Source organism: Lithobates pipiens, unplaced genomic scaffold (genome assembly GCF_037356315.1).
Source record: "Lithobates pipiens isolate NorthernLeopardFrog02 unplaced genomic scaffold, aLitPip1_a1.2 Scaffold_8, whole genome shotgun sequence".
Classification (NCBI taxonomy): Eukaryota; Metazoa; Chordata; class Amphibia; order Anura; family Ranidae; genus Lithobates; species Lithobates pipiens.
This window is the reverse complement of record NW_027507903.1, coordinates 49,754,112-49,776,747: the sequence shown is the minus strand read 5'-3', so window position 1 is coordinate 49,776,747 and position 22,636 is coordinate 49,754,112. Positions and strand designations below refer to the sequence as shown.

The 22,636-nt window shown below is 46.8% G+C and overlaps 1 protein-coding gene across 3 annotated transcripts in view; it reads right to left on the bottom strand.

Moving 5' to 3' along the window:
- The window catches only part of SERINC4 (serine incorporator 4), a 133,355-nt gene that overhangs the window by 77,658 nt on the left and 33,061 nt on the right, over window positions 1–22,636 (bottom strand). For all 3 annotated transcript variants that reach the window (XM_077473125.1, XM_077473124.1, XM_077473126.1), the window contains exons 6-7: window positions 12,964–13,057; window positions 4,970–5,181 (exon numbers count right to left, since the gene is read on the bottom strand). In XM_077473125.1, coding sequence (XP_077329251.1) covers window positions 4,970–5,181; window positions 12,964–13,057 — 306 coding nt within the window. The remainder of the gene's footprint in view (window positions 1–4,969; window positions 5,182–12,963; window positions 13,058–22,636) is intronic.

The following is a 22,636-nucleotide window of genomic DNA, read 5'->3' as shown; positions in this document are numbered from 1 at the left end:
CAAAGTCATGACCTCACATGGCCTCACTATATGATCGGTGCCAATTGAATTACAAGAGGGGGGGAAGGAGAGAGCTGACGGCTCTGATGTGATTTCAGCACGTTTATTTACTTGATGGTCAAAGGGCAATCACTGTTTAGACAAGGCCAAATAACGATTAGCATTGCTGCCAGACTGGAACACATGCAGGGTGTAATGTCAGCTGGCTATTATTTTTTCACAACTAAAGCTTTAATGTTCCTGCAAGAGTACATACATGTATCATAACAGAAATTCTAAACTTTGATATAATTCAAGACCTAAATGTAATAAGTTATGTTTAGCGGAGTTATTCTTTAAGCTTAATGACGTAATCATGTACGCACAAGCCTGCTTGACTTAGAACTCACTGGTTTAAAACCATACCTACTTGGCGATCGATAATTGGATTTATAATAAATAGATATAACATAGAAGGTTAGGTCAGCAAGTAGCCTACATGTGCCAGCCTTTTTCTTTGGAATATCAGAATACAGACCCCAGTGTATCTAATAGAGTAGTAAATATGGTGTCATCAACTAAAGTCAATAAAAATGAAGGCACTTTTTTAAGGTCAATTATTCTATACTTAGCAAAAGAATATTTTCAGAAAACCTGTCACGGTCGTTCCACCATCCCGACCGTACATAGGAGACTTACCCGCAGGTTTCCTGTACAAGAGGATCGTCGGTGCCCTCGGACGCGGGTTGGCGCTAACGAACGCACGCGAGTGCATGTAGTCCCTAACAGGCGCACGTTGACACGAGCGGGCGCACGCGGGTGCGCGACGAGCCGAACGGGCGTACGTGGGTACGCGGGGTCACGAACGGGAGCACGGTTACCCGCGGGGGTACGCAAACGTACCGTGCGACCGTTCTTGGCGCCCAACAAGCTATTTAACCACTTGCTTACTGGGCACTTAAACCCCCCTCAGTCCCAGACCAATTTTCAGCTTTCAGCGCTGATGCACTTTGAGTGACAATTGCGCGGGCATACAACACTGTACCCAAATGAAATTTTTATCATTTTTTTCCCACAAATAGAGCTTTCTTTTGGTGGTATTTAGTTACAGCTCGGAGTTTTATTTTTTGCTAAACAAACAAAAAAAGATGCAAAAAAAAAAAAATAAATAAATCATGTTTTAATAGTTTGTTATAAAATTTTGCAAACGGGTCATTTTTCTCCTTCATTGAAGTGCGCTGATTAGGCGGCACTGATAGGCTGCATTGGTGGGCACTGATGGGCTGCATTGGTGGGCACTGATGGGCTGCATTGGTGGGCACTGATGGGCTGCACTGGTGGGCACTGATAGGCATAGTTAAGGCGGCACTAATAGGCACAGATAAGGCGGCACCGATGGGCACAGATAAGGCGGCACTGATGGGCAAAGATGGGCACAGATAAGATGGCACGGATGGGTGGCACGGATAAGTGGCACGGATGGGTGGCACGGATGGGCACTGATAGGTACCACAGATAGATGGGACTGATGGGCACTGATAGGTGGCACTGATAGGTGGCTCTGATAGGTGGCACTGCTGGGCACTGATGGGCGGCACTGCTGGGCACTGATGGGCGGCACTGCTGGGCACTGATGGGCGGCACTGGGGTGCAGCACCTTTGAGGCAGATTGGGTGGCACTGTGGGTGGCACTGTGGGGTGGCACTGTGGGTGGCACTGTGGGTGGCACTGTGGGTGGCACTGTGGGTGGCACTGTGGGCACTATGGGCACTGACAGGGGGCACTGACGGGGGGCACTTACTTTTTCTTTTATTTTACTTCAGGATGGCACTGCGGGAGGCAGGTGGGCACAGGCAGGTGGCAGGTGGGCACATGTATTGATGGCCGTGATCGGGACTGATGTCCCGATCACGGCCGCCGGTGATCGGCTTTTTTTTTCTCTCCTCGCGCTGTCAGCGCGAGGAGGAATAATAGCCGATTACCGGCTCCGTTCTATCACATGATCAGCTGTCATTGGCTGACAGCTGATCACGTGATAAGGGGTCGGGATCGACCCCTTACACGGATCGGTGATCAGGCGAGTCTCACGGACTCGCCGATCACAGAGCGCGCCGCGCGCGCCCCTCAGGGGGCGCGCAGGCCGCTCGTAACCAGGACGACGTCAATAGACGTAGTCCTGAAAATGTAGGTCCGCGCTAATGCCGTCATTTGGCAATAGCGCGGATCTGAAGTGGTTAAGGAATCAGCTCCTGTTCCCCAGTGCTGTCCTGTCTACAGCGTTCCTGTGACTTCTGCTGCCAGTTCCTGTGTGTTCCTGATACTGTACCCGACCTGTTCCTTGACCTTGCTTGTTTGCCGCCTGCCTCCGACCCTTTGCCTGATTGACCTCGCTTCTGCCTTCTGCTCTGTACCTCTGCTGCCCGATAGTTGCCGACCCGGCTCGCCTCTGACCATGCCTGCCTACCCACCTGAACTTCAGCACCAACTTCTCCTGTGGTTCCTGCCTGACTACCTGTGCCAGCTGTTTCTGCAGTTCCTGTCCGGCTTCCAGCGCTGGTTGCACCTGCCGTTCCAGTCCGCTACCTGTTCCCGCTGTGCCTGCTATCTGCTACCCTTCATCCTCTGCCTGACCTCCTGCACCAGCTGGTGGTATCTCCGTTGCTGCTACCCGGCCTGGCACTTGTGTCCTCCGGACTCCTGAATCCCTGTTTCCACCTCCAGGGGCTCTCGAGCCGGAGGCTTACGAGGCGCCGCTCCCTGCACGTTTGGGCTCTCCAACCAGGTACGTGACAAAACCAATGGGCAAGAATAGTTCAGCAGATAATAATGTGCTCATAATTTATGTGACAGTCAGTGTGGCTAATGGTGCAAAATTCAGTAACTCAAAGTAAGCAACTAATCAGAAATTGGCTTTTACCAAACATTCTTAAAGTGATCCTGTCACGTCTTTCCAGAACAAAATAGCAGTTTCTTTTTATAACCCACCTCCTATGCTAATGATACCTTCCTTACACTCTTCCACTGCTCTGTTCACTTACCAGAGCCCCGAATAAGTAGCTCATGTTGGTTTGTGTTGTAGCTTTCACAGGGCTAAGGATTTTCCCGTGGCGCCAACACTGCTTAGGCCTTGACCACTCAGATGCAGAGCAGTGCATTACAAGCAAAGAGGAGTGGGTAAAATTCTCCGACATACCAAGTAGTTCACAAAGCTCTGGCTGGTGAATGGAGCAGAAGGAGAGCATCAGTAAAGTATCAGGTGGCTGACCCTTTTTCTCACAAAGAATGGCTACAATGTATGGGGGAAACCCTTAGATTAGAGAAGTATATCTATCAACATAGGGGTCGTCCTGATAAATTCGAAAACATATGGGTTTCCTGGTTGGACATCCCAGGCTTGAGTCCACTAGAACTGGTAATAGATAGACTGCTCATAGGCTAGACCAGATACCCCTAACTAGTGAACTTAAAGTGGAACTCCATAAAAAATCTAAAATCCCTGCATCTATAGACACCAGGCATCTAACACTAACCTCTCTATCCCTGTAAAGAAAAGATGAGTATACGTACCTTTTTGGAAGCCGATCTGACCCGCTACGACCCGATTTCCAGCGCCGGAAGCTCTGCAGATGACACAGAGGACAACGGCTGTGAAATGACAGGGGAGTGACATCACCCATAGACTATCCGTCTCCTCTACACCCACCTCTACAGTGAAGCGGTCAGAGCGGGTCAGATCGGCTTCCAAAAAAGGTATGTATACACTTTTTTCTTTACAGGGATTCAGAGGTTGGTGCTAGAGCCCTGGTGTCTATAGATGCAGGGATTTTAGATTTTGTATGGCCCTCCACTTTAAGGTTCCACCCTGAAAAAAGTTTTTTTTTTTTTTAAACTCAGCAGCTACAAACACTGAGGCTGATCCTAGTAGCTAAGTGATACTGGCAAAGGAACCTTCAGACTTCACAGCTGGTTTCCTACTGCGCATGCTCAAGTCACGCAGCTCTTTCTGAATTACCCCGTTGTCTTCTGGGACACACACAGGTCCCAGAAGGCAGAGGAGATAAACTACTAAGGTAAGTGAAAAAAAAAAAACGATCCAAAAATGAGGAGTGGTCTTTCCTTTAAGAACAAGTTCTAAAGTTGGGTGAAACTCCTCCTTAAGCATAAGCTTTACAGTGGAAGCTGAAGGTGGGGGATACATCCCGGAATATTTATAACAAGGTGGTAATTGTTCTGTTATATATCCAGACAAGGTATACTATTGTGTTTATTCAACGATACATACAGAGTTATCTCCAAATGCCTGATATTTGTGTGTGGTTGTCTTAGTAGTACTTTATCTGTATGGTTTCTTTGCTATGTGTTTTACTTTTTTTAATAAGCTCAGATGGACAATGAGCTGCGGGAATGAAGCTGTGCGAGTTCAGCTGAACTCGCACGATTTCACTCCCGCATGTCTGGCCCAATTTCGGCCGCGATTTCAGAGACATGTGTGCAGCCCAAAATCGCAAAAAGTAGTACAGAAAAATCACTAAAAATGCAGAGTTACACTGATTAGAACGGTGCCAAATCGTACCAATGTGAACCAGGGCTCAAATTCTTTTTGATTTAAAAAAAGTATCAGGTGAGCTTGTTACTTTGTGACTAAAATCTGATTAGTAGCTATGAGCTAATACTCTTTTCATTGGGTAGTTACATACATAGTTAGTCAGGTTGAAAGGAAACGTCCATCTTGTTCAACCTTTAGAAAAAACAAATAAATAGAAAACCTCCATAGAAACAATCTACATACTCCCAGTTGATCCAGAGGAAGGAAAAAAAAATCCACTAAGCAAGTTCTAATTTGCCTCAATGGGAGAAAAAAATTCCTTCCTGATCGTCCAGAAGGTAATCAAAATATTCCCTGGATCAACAATCCATAAATAACTTCATTGAATAAGTCCTGAGCCCATAGATCCAATAGATACAGTAAACACAGTATAAGAAGACTTACTGAGCTGTACACAAGGTGTGATTGAAATGAAGGACATGATTATACACAGGGAGATGTTAATACCGATGAGTCCTTTGTTCAGTAGGCAGCCAGCAGGATGGGTGAAATACTTGTATAGTAAATAAAAGGCCAGGGAGGCAATGGAATAGAAGAGGAGTGTGGTGAATAGGACAGCAATATACCAGCGCTTGTCTTTAGAAGCACCGGTCAGCCTGGAAGAAAAAGAAGGCACAAGAATTCACAACACAGGCCATGTAGAACCATTTATTTCACATATTAAGCCGGTGCCTATGAGCTTTGATCCCTGTTATCTGCTGAACAACAACAGAGGACAATAAAAGGAGAAACACAGCACTTGTTAATGAGCGCAAACTGTCTAGAACAGCCTTTCTCAACCATTTAAACAGAGGAACCTGATGAGATACCTTTTTTGGGCTCAATGAACACAATTTATAGATCAAGGTACCTTAGTGGGTAGGATGCTCCCTACGTTTGCAGGCCTTAGAAAGAGTGTCCCTTACAGATAGCTAAAAAGATTGATGGTATCAGTGGTTACTCATCTCAGAGGTAGAAGTTGTTCATTGCACAAGGAACCCTTGACAACCCTTCCTTGTGGAGGAACCTTAAGCCCCATACACACTATCAGTTTTTCTGCTGAGTTTTTCCTTCAGGTTTACCAAAACCGTGTAGAGCAAGGGCCTGCCTGATTGCATACAAATTTAAACTCCTAATGTTGGACCTCATATTATATGGTTTTGGTAAATCTGAAGGAAAAACTGTGTATGAGGCTTAAGAGTTCAACAGAACCCTGGTTGAGAAAAGCTGGTCTAGAACTTTGAGGACAGAAATGTATCATTATTAGCAAGGCCAAATTTTAGGAAAAACTATTCAATTGTAGGTATTTCTAGTGGTGTCATGACTGAAATCCATACTAATGGAGCCACTTCTGTAATTCTCATATATATATTGTAAGGGATCTTCCCGGGGTAGGGTGAGTTTGGACACAGTTCACAGCAGACTTGGAATTTATAAAGCAGACCTTGGCGTTTATTCATGGTACAAACAGTCCAACAAACAAAATATACAGCAACACCGTGCTTCTTGTGTATAACAGGAACAAAATAATAACAAAAAAAGAAAACAACCTAGCCCGGCTGGGCGCTTACTAACAGGTTCTTCTCACCTATCTGACACTTATAAACACAGCGTCTTTCGCCTGGATATCGCAGGGTGGGTTTTAGCTCCAGCAGTGGCTGTGCTTGCAGCTTCCTCCAACACACAGACTGTTCATTTCCCTGGCTGAGAGCGAACACCTGCAGGCCCGCAGAGCCTTTACCTTCCCAGGCTAATTAGGATCAAAGCTCACCTGATCCAAAACCCAGAACTGGATCGAGGGATGGGGGGTGTGGAATGACAGGTCCCTCTACCAAACCTACCTGCCATTCCATATAAACCCAGGCCCGGCAAGATTAAATAACAACTCAGCAGCATATTGCTGCTGAGAAACTGATCCATCCTGGACTTACCATCTCACACTGTGTAGCAACCTAGGTGAGATGTACACCCCCTCAACCACTTCTCCAGTGACATGTCTACATATCCCCCCCCTCTTTTTCAGACCGGAGGGCTGAGCCTTTTGTCCCCACAGACAACTCACCCTCGACAATGCGTCAGCATTTGCCTGTAATTTGCCTGGCCTGTGTTCCACAGTGAAATTAAAGTTTTGTAAGGACAGAAACCATCTAGTCACTCTTGCATTTCTCTCCTTGTTTAACTTCATCCATGTTAGGGGGGCATGGTCTGTCACCAACTTGAATTTCCTGCCTAGCAAGTAATACTTTAAAGATTCTAGGGCCCACTTCACTGCCAAACATTCCCGCTCCACAATGGCATAATTTTTCTCGGCCGGGGTTAGTTTTCTACTCAAGTACGTCACCGGATGCTCCTCACCATTCACTACTTGTGAGAGTACTGCACCTAAGCCTGTGTTAGAGGCATCTGTCTGGACCAGAAATTCTCGCCTGAAATTGGGGGTAACTAACACAGGTGGTTGGCACAAGGCAGACTTAAGGCTTTGGAAAGCCTTCTCGGCCTCTGGGGTCCACGTGACCATTGCTGTCTTTCCGCCCTTTGTCAAGTCAGTTAGTGGAGCAGCAACTGAGGCAAAGTTCGGCACAAATCTACGGTAATAACCCGTAATACCCAGGAAAGCTCTAACCTGTTTCCTTGTCAGGGGTCTAGGCCAATTCTGTATTGCCTCAATTTTATTTAGCTGTGGCTTAATCAATCCTCTCCCAACAATGTAGCCCAGATATTTGGCCTCTTCTAGGGCTAGAGCACACTTCTCGGCATTTATGGTCAACCCTGCATCACTTATGGTATCCAACACGGCCTGTACCTTACAGAGGTGACTTTCCCAATCAGGGCTAAAAATGACCACATCATCGAGGTAGGCGGCTGAGTAATCCCGATGTGGTCGCAGAATCAAGTCCATCAACCTCTGGAAAGTTGCAGGCGCTCCATGTAACCCGAATGGCATCACTACATACTGGAATAGCCCATCAGGGGTGGAGAATGCAGTTTTCTCTTTAGCCTCGCCAGAAAGTGGAATCTGCCAGTAGCCCTTTGTGAGATCGAGGGTGGTTATGTACCTGGCGTTACCTAACTTCTCAATCAACTCATCTACCCTGGGCATAGGATAAGCATCGAACTTGGAGATCTCATTCAACTTTCTGAAATCGTTACAGAACCTCCAAGTTCCATTGGGCTTTGGGATTAGCACAATCGGGCTGGACCATTCACTCTGTGACACCTCAATTACCCCCAGATCAAGCATACGTTTTACCTCGGCAGATACGGCTTTTCTACGTGCCTCCGGTATCCTATAAGGCTTTAGGTTTACTCTGCTTCTAGGCTCAGTTTCAATGTGATGATGGATGAGGTGGGTACGCCCTGGGAGGTCAGAGAACTTGTTTTTGTTTTTCTGTAAAAATTCCAGAGCCTCCTGTTTCTGTGACACTGATAGAGCATCACCTACCTTGACTGGAGGGATTGGTGGTGACAAATTATTAACAGTATTTGTCGCCACCAAGGATTCCCTGTCTTTCCAGGGCTTGATCAAGTTTATGTGATAAACTTGGAAAGGCTTCCTTCTACCTGGTTGGTGCACCTTGTAGTTCACCTCACTGATCTTTTCAACAATTTCATAAGGACCTTGCCACTTCGCTAAGAATTTACTCTCAACAGTGGGGACTAGTATAAGGACCCTATCGCCTGGGTTGAATGTCCTGATTCTTGCGGACCGGTTGTAAATTCTACTTTGGGCCTCTTGAGCTCTCTGGAGGTGTTCCCTTACCAGGGGCATTACAGTGGCTATACGGTCCTGCATTTGTGCTACATGCTCAATAACACTCTTGTATGGGGTGGACTCACTCTCCCATGTCTCTTTTGCAATGTCCAGTAGACCCCTAGGGTGACGACCATAGACCAACTCGAATGGTGAGAACCCTGTGGACGCTTGGGGCACTTCCCTAATAGCAAACATGAGGTAGGGTAATAAATGATCCCAGTCACGACCATCTTTTCCCACCACTTTCTTCAACATATGTTTCAAAGTTTTATTAAATCTCTCCACCAATCCGTCCGTCTGGGGGTGGTATACAGAGGTACGGATGTGTGAGACTTTAAATAGTTTGCATAATTCCTTCATCAGTTTTGACATAAATGGCGTACCTTGGTCAGTTAGGATTTCTTTGGGGATCCCAGTCCTAGAGAACATATAAAACAACTCACGTGCAATTGTTTTAGATGCAGTGTTTCTTAAGGGTACAGCCTCAGGATAGCGGGTCGCATAATCTATGACTACCAAAATATACTGGTGTCCTCTAGCTGACTTTACAACGGGACCCACTAAATCCATGGCAATACGCTCAAAAGGCACCTCTATAATAGGGAGCGAAACCAAAGGACTGCGAAAATGTGACACTGGGGCACTAACCTGACATGTGGGGCACGACTCGCAGTATTTTTTAATGTCATCATATATCGCCGGCCAAAAAAACCTCTGGAGAACCCTCTCTCGCGTTTTGTCAGTCCCCAAGTGTCCCCCAAGAACATGGTTATGTGCCATGTCAAGCACCTGACGCCGGTACGGCTTAGGTACCAGAAGCTGTTCCACAATCTCATCCTTAATCTTATTGACTCTATAGAAAAGATCATTAGTCACCGAAAAATGTGGAAATCTTTTTTCAGCCTCTGGTTCCTGAGGTACCCCATTCATAACAGCAACCTGCTCTCTCGCATTTTTGAGAGTGGGGTCCTGTAATTGTGCAGCGCCAAAATTATCCCTAGACACCTCTAAGTCTAGTATATTTTGCTCAGTGGGAGGAGCCTCCTCCTCCCCAGCCAGGACCTGCAAAGGAGAACAATCATTTTCATCCTGCACACTTCTATCATTCACAGGGGACAAAGCAACCCCCTTAGAGGTATCCCCACTCCTTTTGGGGATTTTCCTTGTTTCCCAGAGAGCCCAGAATAATGGAAAATCGCGCCCCAATATTACATTATGCATGAGGTTTTTCACCACACCCACTTCATATTGTACGGTGCCTTGTTCAGTCCCGACTTTAGCCAGCACTATAGGGTACACTTTTGTATCACCATGTATGCACACAACACTCATATGCTTTTTAGAATCTAAGTCCCCAGCCACCAGGCTAGCATGCACCAAGGTTACGAGGCTTCCCGAGTCCATTAACGCCTCAACGGGAAGGTCATTGATGGTAATATTGCAGATTTGCGGTTCAGTCTCTAGTCCAGGAACTGCAGCACAAGATGGTTCCGCAAACAGCGACTGACGCCGGCTAGCGTCACACTCCATGGGTTCAGTGGTAAGAGGGCAATGGGCAGACACGTGTCCCGCCTCATGGCATCTCCAACACTGGATAGGGCCTGGTCTCTTTGGCAAGGAGTCCTTTTCAGAGCCCCTTAGCCACCCGGGACCATCACCAGTCTTTTGTCCCTGAGACACCACTTGAGCCCTTTTCCCTCCATCAGCACCCCTCCACACTCCCCCAATAGATGGAAGTCTCTTACCAGCTGACGGCACAGATCTGGCGCTCCGGGGAGGTGAAGATGCTGCAGGAACATCACGGAGGTAGTCCTCAGTCGCCTGGAACCTCTCCACAAGGTTGACAAGTTCGTTTGCATTCTTAGGATCACCTTGTCCCACCCAGCGTTGCAGGTCAGTAGGAAGCGCTCGGAGGTAGCGATCCATCACGACCTTCTCTAGGATTTGTGCAGGAGTAGAAGTGTCTGGCTCCAACCACTTTCTTGCCAAATGGATTAGGTCATACATCTGGGACCTCGCTGATTTGTCCAGACTGTAGCTCCAGTTGCGTACCCTCCGGGCACGGACTGCAGTAGTAACTCCTAGTCGGGCAAGTATCTCCTCTTTTAGCCGAGTATAGTCCTTAACCTCTTGCTCACTGAGGTCATAGTAGGCCTTTTGAGGTTCACCTGTTAAATAGGGCGCAATTACCTCTGCCCACTCAGCGGCTGGTAACTTCTCTCGCTCAGCCACGCGCTCAAATACTGTTAGATAGGCCTCAACATCGTCCTCAGCAGTCATCTTTTGCAGCGCTTTCTGCACAGTCCTTCTCCCAAAAAAAATCTCTGGAGCGGCTCCCATCACTGTGGGTGGATTAGCAACCACAGGCGCCTCTCGATTTACTATCAGGTGCTCGATAAGTTGTTGTTGGCTTTGGCGCAAAGCTTGCAACTCTTCCTTATGCATCTGCTGTTGTGCCGCCATGGACTGTTCATGTCGTCTATTGGCCTCTGTCTGAGCCTGCTGTTGTTGCAAACTCACTTGCATAAACTGCTTCAGCATCTCCTCCATGTTGCTGGACTGTTCTTGGAGTGTAGTTGCAGCTTTCACCCAGGACATAAGCAGCTGTAGCCAAGTCTGTCCACACCGTTGCCCCTAGCAACCGTGTTGCCCGAATTCTCCACCAATTGTAAGGGATCTTCCCGGGGCAGGGTGAGTTTGGACACAGTTCACAGCAGACTTGGAATTTATAAAGCAGACCTTGGCGTTTATTCGTGGTACAAACAGTCCAACAAACAAAATATACAGCAACACCGTGCTTCTTGTGTATAACAGGAACAAAATAATAACAAAAAAAGAAAACAACCTAGCCCGGCTGGGCGCTTACTAACAGGTTCTTCTCACCTATCTGACACTTATAAACACAGCGTCTTTCGCCTGGATATCGCAGGGTGGGTTTTAGCTCCAGCAGTGGCTGTGCTTGCAGCTTCCTCCAACACACAGACTGTTCATTTCCCTGGCTGAGAGCGAACACCTGCAGGCCCGCAGAGCCTTTACCTTCCCAGGCTAATTAGGATCAAAGCTCACCTGATCCAAAACCCAGAACTGGATCGAGGGATGGGGGGTGTGGAATGACAGGTCCCTCTACCAAACCTACCTGCCATTCCATATAAACCCAGGCCCGGCAAGATTAAATAACAACTCAGCAGCATATTGCTGCTGAGAAACTGATCCATCCTGGACTTACCATCTCACACTGTGTAGCAACCTAGGTGAGATGTACACCCCCTCAACCACTTCTCCAGTGACATGTCTACAATATATATATATATATATATATATATATATATATATATATATATATATATATATATATATATATATATATGCAGTATTCTACACTGATGAGCGACAATCAAGCAACATTTCTATGACCATGTTTCATCACAGATCCATTAATAGTGATGGTCAGTTATTGAGAAACAGCTGACACCAAGCAGACAATAGGACCTGCACTATAGCTCCCGACTTCAATATTTTTTTTTTTTTTTATGTTTGTTAAAAACTAACTTCACATTCATGACCATGTTTTGATGTTACTTACATACTAAGGGTGTAACATTAAACATGACCACAGTCCAGCCTCAAACCTCCCCACATGACAGAATCCACAGATTTTTCTATCCGCCATCTACTGTCAAATTTGAAATTGGTGAAGTGGAGCATGGCTCCACCTGCACAGCCTTGTCATTCGTTTACAGGGATTTTGGAATGATGAAACTACAAGTGCCATTTTCCGCGGTGACACTGATACTTCCTCCAGCTCTGTTGCTGAAGATCTGTACTGAGATACAGACCTGAGCTCAACGAACGTTCTGCATGAACCATTGCCCGGAGTTGCAAATCTTTGCAGGCAAAAAAATGCACAATTTTGCTTTTTGCAATATGGGTGCATTTATTATTTTGAAGAAGGTGGAGCTCTTCTTTAACTCCCTCACCTCTTTAAACTAAAATTTGGAATTGAAACATGCCTATTGCCTCTTAAAGAGGAACTGCAGTCTGCTCACATAATTTGGAATAAAAACATCTTTGCCATTCTGATGCTTCCCTCCAACTACGTTGCATATTATTTTATATATATTATGATTCTGTACTTGCCAATTATGCTGCAGAAATCTCCCTCCACTAAGTCTGGCTGCAGCCATTTTAACCATGGGCAGCTGAAGCTTCTGTTTGTTCACTTCCTGGATTTACACAGACACACAGAGGCACACCTCCAGCTCTGCAGCCCTGCAGCTGTCATTGGCTCTCTTATGACTCATCCCCCCTCCCTTCCTGGCAAATTCTCACGTGAGCGAGAGAGAGAGCTGTGCATGATGTCATACGCCTAGGCTAATGACCAGGCAAGAAACAAGAAGTGGGCTGTATAAGGTATTTACTGGCAACAAAAAAATGGTTTACTATACAAAGTTAAACAACAAGGGCAGAAGATTTAATAGATGGAAAGTTGATAAAATGAATGAAGGTCCGCTTTGAATGGTATACATCAATGGATAATTGCGGATAAAAAAGCAGACTTGTTTCTGGCACCTTGCCAATACTGCCCCCATGTGGTCACTGACTTTATAACATACAGTAATGGGTTGTACAGTTGTGGTTCTCTCACCAGTTCTTGTTCCACGTGTGAGCAAAAGCTGTTATCAGTATCAGCTGGATGAGGACAAAGGAGAATCCACCACATACACCAATATAATGCCACACTGCGGAGACAAAAACGAGAGTTACAGGTCTTTCGGAGATTGGTTTGGTTTCAGGTAAATTAGGCTACACTTCCTAAACTTTATTCATTCATCCATCCATCCATTTTTTTCATTCATTTATTTTGTACGGGTTTATATTTTTTCACATAAAATCAAATTGGTAATAAGTATTTTAATATAAACGAGTGGGATGTACTACTAGAACTTCCCCAATAAAAAATGAATATGGCACCTTTTTTTAAGCAGACATGTCTGTCTGTCAACATTATAGCTGAAGTTTTGGTAAAAAGAAATAATTAGCTGCAACTGCAGTCACATAACCTGGCTGTAATAAAGAATGCCCCAGATCCGCAGGCTGATGGTACCTATAGAAATCTCCTCTTTTTTGATGCCCTGTCCTCTTCACAGTGCGGGGGTGTCAGGAACGTGGTGCCAGCTGTCACACTAAGACACGCTGTTTGACTAATGCGCTAATGCTAATGTATAGGTGAGCACATTCTTATGAGGATGCATGCTCACGTCCACTGCTCCCCATTTAAACCTGAACTCTGCGCTAGTTCTTAGCTGTATGGTCTTCAGTCTTGTTCCTGTGATCCAGTCCTGTTGGGCATCTGTGATCCTGTTACTGATCCAGCTTCCTCTCTGACCTTGCTCTCTTCCTTGCCTGCTCATTTTTTTCTGTCTGACTTTTGCTATTGACCCTGGCCTGGACTACTTAGCATGCTTCTGCCTAGTGACTGTACCAGACTTCTGCCTGTTTGACCAGTGGCGGCTGGTGCTCCAAATTTTTTTTTTTGGGGGGGGGGGGGGGCGCAAAAAAACTGAAAAATTCTGAAAAAAAAACCCATCAATTGCAGCCTCACTGTACCATCAATCACAGCCACTGTGCCATCAAACGCAGCCACTGTGCCCATCAATTGCTGCCACTGTGCCATGAAATGCAGCCACTGTACCACCAAACGCAGCCACTGAGCCCATCAATTGCCGCCAATGAGCCATCAAATGCAGCCACTGTGCCCATCAAATGCAGCCACTGTGCCATCAAACGCAACCACTGTGCCCATCAAACGCAGCCACCGTGCCCATCAAATGCAGCCAGTGTGCCATATCAAATGCTGCCACTGTGCCCCATGAAATGCTCCCACTGTGCCATATCAAATGCTGCCAGTGTGCCATATCAAATGCTGCCAGTGTGCCCCCTGCCCACCATCTGCACTTACCCAGTCTCGGTGGGAGAGCTCCTTGATACTCCTCTATGTCTTCTCCCGTCCTCTATTCCCGTCCTCTGCTATGATTGGATGCCTGATAGGTGTCCAATCACAGCGCCTGTCGTTTCAGCCAATCAGGTGATGGGTAACAGATCCAAGCACCTGATTGGTGGAGAGGCATTTTAGTGTTAGGAAAGTGAATATTCATTCGCTTTTCTAACACAGCCGAGTGACCGGCGCTCACAGGTCACCTTTTTTGATGCATATTAGAGCCTATGGCTCTAATCAGGTGCTTCAAAAACACCCCCCGCTTGTAATTCAAGCACCCGGCACCTGGAAAGGGGCCGAACGTCTGAATAGGGGGTGGTAGCAGTGGCCATAGATAGATTCATACAATTCATGAATATATATATTGGTGATAGAGGGGGTGGCAGGAGAGAGGGGGTGGCGCCCGTGTGCCCTTATTGACGCACCACAACTGTTTCTGACTCTGATTCTGCTCAGGTCCTGGTGTCTGTCCATTCAGCTGTCACTTAACCAGGTGTAGGACCTGACTCCACCATCAAGTGGGTGCATCTACAGTTCATCTCCAGCTGTACCTGTTCTCCTCAGATACCAGCGCTCCCAAGTTCCTGCTCACAGTGTCTACACCTTGGCACTTGTGCCTTTTCTTCACCCCTAGAGTCCCTGTCTAAACATCCAGGGGTGATTGGATGGAAACTGTGAAGAGGTCCCCCTTGTAATCTCAGGCTGTGCATATAAGTACAGGTTAATAGCTTTGCATGTAACATTAAAGTACATTAAAGAAGGCCCCCGACAGCCATATGCCATCTTTCTGTTCTCTCCTCCACTGGCAAAAGTCCATGCATTGTTTTCACAGAATGCAACAAATTTTCCAAATGGGGCAGAGGATCCTGTCAATAATCCGCCTCTCCCCGATCATTTTGTGAATGTGTTGCATTAGGTATGTACTTCAATGTTAGATTCAAAGCTATTAATCCCTGCAGCGCTAGAAGTTCTGCTCTGTGAAGTGGACTGGGCATCACTGAAGAGAGTATTTCTATAGGAGACATCGGCCTGCCAGATATGGGACATACAGTATTTCATTGCAGCTAAAAAAAAAAAAATACCCAAACTTTGGCCTTAATGTTATAATTCAATGGACCTCTGATTGGGTCCCCTTCATGCCCTGAAACTGTCACCTCCTGCTTTCCCTGCCAAAGGAAAACAAAGGGACTTGGCCAACTACCGTAAATGATGGCTTATTTTCTCGTATATAGACATGCTGTAATGATCAGCCTTAAGCCTTCCACATTTGCCAGTAAATTACAACGTTAATAATTACATTTCAAACACTTGGGGGTGTATTTAAAAAACAATTCAGAGCTATTCTTCCTGCCAAACGCTATGTACATTCATTCAGGCATAATTGAATGTTACTAGGCTATTTTTCAGGTCAGATGTTTGTCATTCATAAGAATAGCATGAATGAGGAAAATACAACATTATGGCCACTAGATGGAGCTAATAATCCTACTGAAAGCAAGGATAAGAAACAGAGATATTTAGTAAAAATCAGCACACATTACACATAGTTAAGCACACATTTAACCCCAGATTGCCCTAGATGTTAACCCCTCCTCAGCCAGTGTCATTAGTACTATGTCAATGTATAGTATTAGTGCTAGTCACTGTATTAGTGTCACTGGTGACGTCAGTGGCAGTTAGTCCGTTCCCATTCAGTGTCAGTGTCAGATTGCCTGCCGCACTATCACAGTCAGTGGTGGCCCATCCATTTGGTGCCACCCCTCCCATCCATGCAATTCCAATGGGGAGGGGTTTTGCAGCCTGTGATTATAGCCAGAGGCTCTAATAGGCTGCAAAAAAATGGTGGGTTCGGGACGCAGAGCACTGTGCTCCGAGTCCACCCAGTTGTGTGACAATAGCGAATGAATATTCGCTATTATCGCACTGATTCTCTCCTCCTGGCCAATCAGGAAGCGGGTCGTGAGACCCATTTCGTGACTGCCTGAAAGGAGAAGCCTTCCTATTGGAGGAGAAGACGTACAACCGAGGAAGAAAGGAGGAGACTCAACGCAAGCAAAGCCCAGGACACGGAGGAGACAGAGAGAGGGAGAAAGTCACCACCACTGCCTGTTAGCACAGGGTGAGTGAGCTGGTGACAGGGGTGTGTGGGTCAGGTCTGCCTGCCACCCCCCGACCGATGGATCTTCAGCCTCCACTGATTACAGTCCCATTATAAGTCAAACATTCAAGTTTATATACCATAGTTTGTAGATATAACTTTCACGCAAACCAATCAATATACACTTACTAGGATGTTTTTGTTTTACCAAAGATATGTAGCAGAATATGTTTTGGCCATAATTTATGAAGAAATTTTTTTTTTTACTTTTTTTATTGGATATGTTTCATAGTAGAAAGTAAAAAATATTGTTTTTTTTTCAAATTTTTTGGTCTTCTTTCATTTATATAATAAAAAACCCAGTGGTGATCAAATACCACCAAAAGAAACCTCTATTTGTGTGAAAAAATGTAATAATTTTTTTTTGGGGTACAGTGTTGCATGACTGCGCAATTATCAGTTAAAGTAGCAAAGTGCTAAATAGCAAAAAACGGCCTGGTCATGAAGGGGGTAAAACCTTCTGGAGCTGAAGTAGTTAAGTGTCAGATAAAGCTGGACATTCTGGAAACCGGGTGGCACAGATGCACGCCTATATTAAATATTTATGAATACAATGCAGAATTTATATACAGTGCCTTGAAAAAGTATTCATACCCCTTGAAATTTAGCACATTTTGTCGTTACAACAAAAGACTTAAATGTATTTTATTGGGATTTTATGTGATAGACCAACACAAAGTGGCACATAATTGTGAAGTGGAAGGAAAATGATAAATGATTTTTTAATTTTTTTCACAAACAAATATCTGAAAAGTGTGGTGTGCATTTGTATTCAGCCCCCTTTACATGGTTCTCCAAACTAAAATCTAGGGAAACCAACTGCCTTCAGAAGTCACCTAATTAGTAAATAGAGTCCACCTGTGTGTAATTTATTCTCAGTATAAGTACAGCTGTTCTGTGAAGTCCTCAGAGGTTTATTAGAAAACCTTAGTGAACAAACAGCATCATGAAGACCAAGGGACACACCAGACAGGTCAGGGATAAAGTTGATTAGAAGTTTCAATCAGGGTTAGGTTATTAAAAACATATACCAAGCTTTGAACATCTCACGGAGCTCTGTTCAATTCATTATCCAAAAATTGAGTATGGTACAACTGCAAACCTACCAAGACATGGCCGTCCACCTAAACTGACAGGTGAGAGCATTAATCAGAGAAGCAGCCAAGAAGCAGCCATGGTAACTCTGCAGGAGCTGCAGAGATCCACAACTCAGGTGGGAGAATCTGTCCACAGGACAACTATTAGGCCGCGTACACACGCGCGGACTGTTTGCCCAACCTTGTTCGTCAAACAGTTTCGGCAAACAGTCCGCTCAAAATTTGCATGAGCGGACTTGCCCACACACGAGCGGACTGTTTGACGAACAAGGTTGGGCAAACAGTTCGCTCAACTTTTGAAATGAACGGACTCGCCCACGTAAGGAGGAGGCAAATCCGCCCATTTCGAGCGCGTGTACAGGTAGGCGGGGCCCGCGAAGGAGACGTCGTGGGCTCCGCCGCCTGGAATGGGCTTAAAGGGGAACCCCAACGCCGAAAAAAATCGGCGTGGGGGTTCCCCCCAAGTCCAGACCAGACCCTTGTCCGAGCACGCTACCCGGCCGGCCAGGAAAGGGGGGCGAGCGAGCGCGCCCCCCCTCCTGAGCCGTACCAGGCCGCGTGCCCTCAACATGGGGGGTGCCTTGGGGAAGGGGGGGCCGCGCGGCCCCCCCACCCCAAAGCACCTTGTCCCCATGTTGATGAGGACAAGGGCCTCTTCCCGACAACCCTGGCCGTTGGTTGTCGGGGTCTGCGGGCGGGGGGCTTATCGGAATCCGGGAGCCCCCTTTAAGAAGGGGGCCCCCGGATACCGGCCCCCCACCCTATGTGAATGAGTATGGGGTACAATGTACCCCTACCCATTCACCTGTGAAATAAAGTACAAAAAAAAACACAACACATGGAAAAAGTATTTTATTGCACAGCTCCGGGGGTCTTCCGTCTTCGGGGGTCTTCTCGCCGGACTCCTCCGCTATGTGTGTGTAGCTCTTTTACTAGCGGAGGAGTCCGGCTTTCTTCCTCCCCGCCGCCGGCCTCTTCTCCCGACTTCGGGGGTCTTGTCCCCCTCTTCGGTTCTTCTGCCGGGCCACCGCGCCTTCTTGTAGCTCTTTTACAGGCGGTGGCCCGGTCTTCTGTCGCCGCCGCTGTCGTCGTCGTCGCCGCCGCCGCCGCCGCCTTCCGTTCTTGTTCTTCTTCTTGTTCTTCTTCTTGTTCTTCTCCTGGAGATGTTGACTCGACGATCTCTCCGGCCGGAATGCCAGAGCCGCGCTGTGCGGTCACTTATATAGTGACAATGGGGCGGTGTCACATGGTATATGTCACATGGGTTGGTCACATGGTGACCCCGCCCCCTTACGATGTCATAGTCCCCATGTGACATCAACCCATGTGACCAACCCATGTGACATATACCATGTGACACCGCCCCATTGTCACTATATAAGTGGCAGCGGAGCGTGTCCCTGGCATTCCGGCCGGAGAGCTCGTCGAGTCAACATCTCCAGGAGAAGAAGAAGAAGAACAAGAAGAAGAACAAGAACGGAAGGCGGCGGCGGCGGCGGCGGCGACGACGACGACAGCGGCGGCGACAGAAGACCGGGCCACCGCCTGTAAAAGAGCTACAAGAAGGCGCGGTGGCCCGGCAGAAGAACCGAAGAGGGGGACAAGACCCCCGAAGTCGGGAGAAGAGGCCGGCGGCGGGGAGGAAGAAAGCCGGACTCCTCCGCTAGTAAAAGAGCTACACACACATAGCGGAGGAGTCCGGCGAGAAGACCCCCGAAGACGGAAGACCCCCGGAGCTGTGCAATAAAATACTTTTTCCATGTGTTGTGTTTTTTTTTGTACTTTATTTCACAGGTGAATGGGTAGGGGTACATTGTACCCCATACTCATTCACATAGGGTGGGGGGCCGGTATCCGGGGGCCCCCTTCTTAAAGGGGGCTCCCGGATTCCGATAAGCCCCCCGCCCGCAGACCCCGACAACCAACGGCCAGGGTTGTCGGGAAGAGGCCCTTGTCCTCATCAACATGGGGACAAGGTGCTTTGGGGTGGGGGGGCCGCGCGGCCCCCCCTTCCCCAAGGCACCCCCCATGTTGAGGGCACGCGGCCTGGTACGGCTCAGGAGGGGGGGCGCGCTCGCTCGCCCCCCTTTCCTGGCCGGCCGGGTAGCGTGCTCGGACAAGGGTCTGGTCTGGACTTGGGGGGAACCCCCACGCCGATTTTTTTTGGCGTTGGGGTTCCCCTTTAAGCCCATTCCAGGCGGCGAAGCCCGCGACGTCTCCTTCGCGGGCCCCGCCTACCTGTACACGCGCTCGAAATGGGCGGACTTTCCGAGCGGGAACAGTCCGCTCATTTCGAAAGTACAGCGGACAAGCCCACACACGGGCGGACTGTTCGCTCAAACACAGTTTCAGCGGACAGTTTTTCGGAATTTCCGAAAGACTTTGTCCGTCCAACTGTCCGCTGAAACTGTCCGCTGAAAGCCCACACACGAGCGGACTGTCCGCCCAAACACTGTTCAGCGGACAAGGTTGGGCGAACAGTCCGCCCGTGTGTATGCGGCCTAAGTCGTGCACTCCACAAATCTGGTCTTTATAGAAGAGTGGCAAGAAGAAAGCCATTGTTGAAAGAAAGTAATGGCCCGGAACTGGTGAACTAAGGGGAAGGCCAGCATGACGAGGGGGAGACTGTGAGGCGGAGGCTGTGTCGGGTGCTGAGCAGGAGAGGGGTTGGTAGGCAGGCCGGTGGGCGGTGTCACGTAGTTAGGTGGGCGGAACCGGCGCACAGAAGAGCATTCGGCGCCATTAGTCAGGAATAGGTAGGAGCTTTTCCCACCCTACTAAAAGTTTAAGGTGTTCGATAAATGTGGAATTAGGGTGGTTTGGTGATGGTTGTGGGTGTCCAAGGAAGGTTGTCTTGCTTATTGTCGTAGCAGCACTAGGTCTATGGGGTCTTTGAAGGCGGTGCTACAAAATAATGGAGGTTTAGGGGAGTTGGGCTCATAAGGAGGTATGGGTGTCCTTTCCCTTAAATGGTAACGATGGTGTAGAAGGTTGTATCTGGAAGGAAGTTGCTGCTTTGTCCCAGAGCTTTCATAATACGTGGCGGGGGGCCTTTTCATGGGTGTACCGATACAACTAGCTGATTGGTAATTATAAATTACCTTCAAAGACCTCTAGATCAGGAATTGTGTAATACGGATGTTTAGTTGGTTTATAATGTTTGTTGTAAAATGTATTTATAAGTTATGTTTTTAAAATAATTTTTTGTATTTTCATGTTTGTAATTAAAAAGGCTGCTATGGCCATTCGACTCCAAAGAAAAATGTGTCATCTGGTCAATTGTAAAATAGGATAAGAGAAGGGTATAGGTTGTCATCTTAGGGAGCCTCACGAATTAGGCACATCCCTTAGTCAAGCCATAAGAAGTCCTGTGTGCAGTCTGCAAGAAGCTATTGGGGGGGGGGGGGGGGGGGGGACACAGCAAACATGTGGAACAAGGTGCTCTGGTCAGATGAGACCAAAATTGAACTTTTGGCCTAGAAGCAAAACGCTATGTGTGGCGGAAAACTATTAATGCACATCACCCTGAACACACCGTCCCCACTGTGAAACATGGTGGTGGCAGCATTGTGTTTTGGGATGCTTTTCTTCAGCAGGGACAAGGAAGCTGGTCAGAGGTGAGAGGAAGATGGATAGAGTCAACTACAGGGAAATCTTAAGCCTCATACACACGATAGGACTTTGTACAAACTTTCCCTTGGATTTTTGTACAAAGGGTGTCGGCCCTGAACTTGTATTGCATACACACGGCAGGACTTTTTCAGCCAACTTTCACCAAATGATGTGGTTTTTCTGCTCTTTACTGCCACCTTTGGTCAACTTCTGTATTGTTGTCTGATCTTTTGCATTGGTTCTGAGCATGCCTGTTTGTACTTTGTACAAATGTCCTATGGTTTTCTGTACACACGATCAAACTTTGCTCCATCGGACTTTTGTTGCCAGAAAGTTTGTCCGTTCGCACAGCCAACAAAAGTCAGATGAAAACCAAAAAAGTTTGTTCGATGGAGCGTACACACTGTCGGATGTTGCTCCAAAACAGCTAATTTGCATGTTTGTTGTCAAGAAGTCTGATCGTGTGTATGGGCCTATAGAAAGAAACCTTTTGGACTCTGCAAAAGACTTGAAAATCCAATTGAGAATCTGTGGCAAGACTTGAAAATTGCTGTTCACAGACGCTCTCCATCCAATCTGAGCCCTTGTACACACGGTCGGAGATTCCGACAACCAAATCCGTCGGATTTTGTCCGACGGATCTTGTCCGAAACTGTTGCATACACACGGTCGGACAAAGTTGTCAGAAAATCCGATCTTTCAGAACGTGATGACGTAATTTCGTTACGACGGGACTACGTTCAGGCTAGTAGCCAATAGCTTTGATGTAGGAATTTGATCTGAGCATGCGTGGCACTTTGTCCGATCGGAATTCTCTACACATGATTGGAGTATGTCCTATCGGAGCAGTTTGTCGGAAAATATTTCCGGCAAGTTGGAAAATTTGGTCCGACGGATATTCCGACGGAAACAATCCGATGCAGACCACACACAGTCGGAATATCCGACAAAACGCTCCGATCGGACACATTCTGTCGGAATCTCCGACCGTGTGTACAAGGGCTTACAGAGCTTGAGCTATTTTGCAAAGAAGAATCGGCAAAAATGTCCCTCTCTAGATGTGCAAAGCTGGCAGAGACATCCCCAAAAAGACTTGCAGCTGTAATTGCAGCGAAATCGGGTTCTACAAAGTATTGGATCAGGGGGGGTTGAATACAAATACATCTCACACTTTTCACATATTTGTAAAAAAAATTGAAAACCATTTATCATTTTCCTTCCACTTCACAATTATGTGCCACTTTGTGTTGGTCTATCACATAAAATCCCAATAAAATACATTTACGTTTTTGGCTATAACATGACAAAATGTGGACAATTTCAAGGAATATGAATACCTTTACAAGGCACTGTAGATCATTTTAAAATGATATAAAACAAATGTTTATAAGCTTATAAACATAATAATACTGACTACAAGCCATTATACTTTCCCTAAAATCACTTGAAGGAGGGA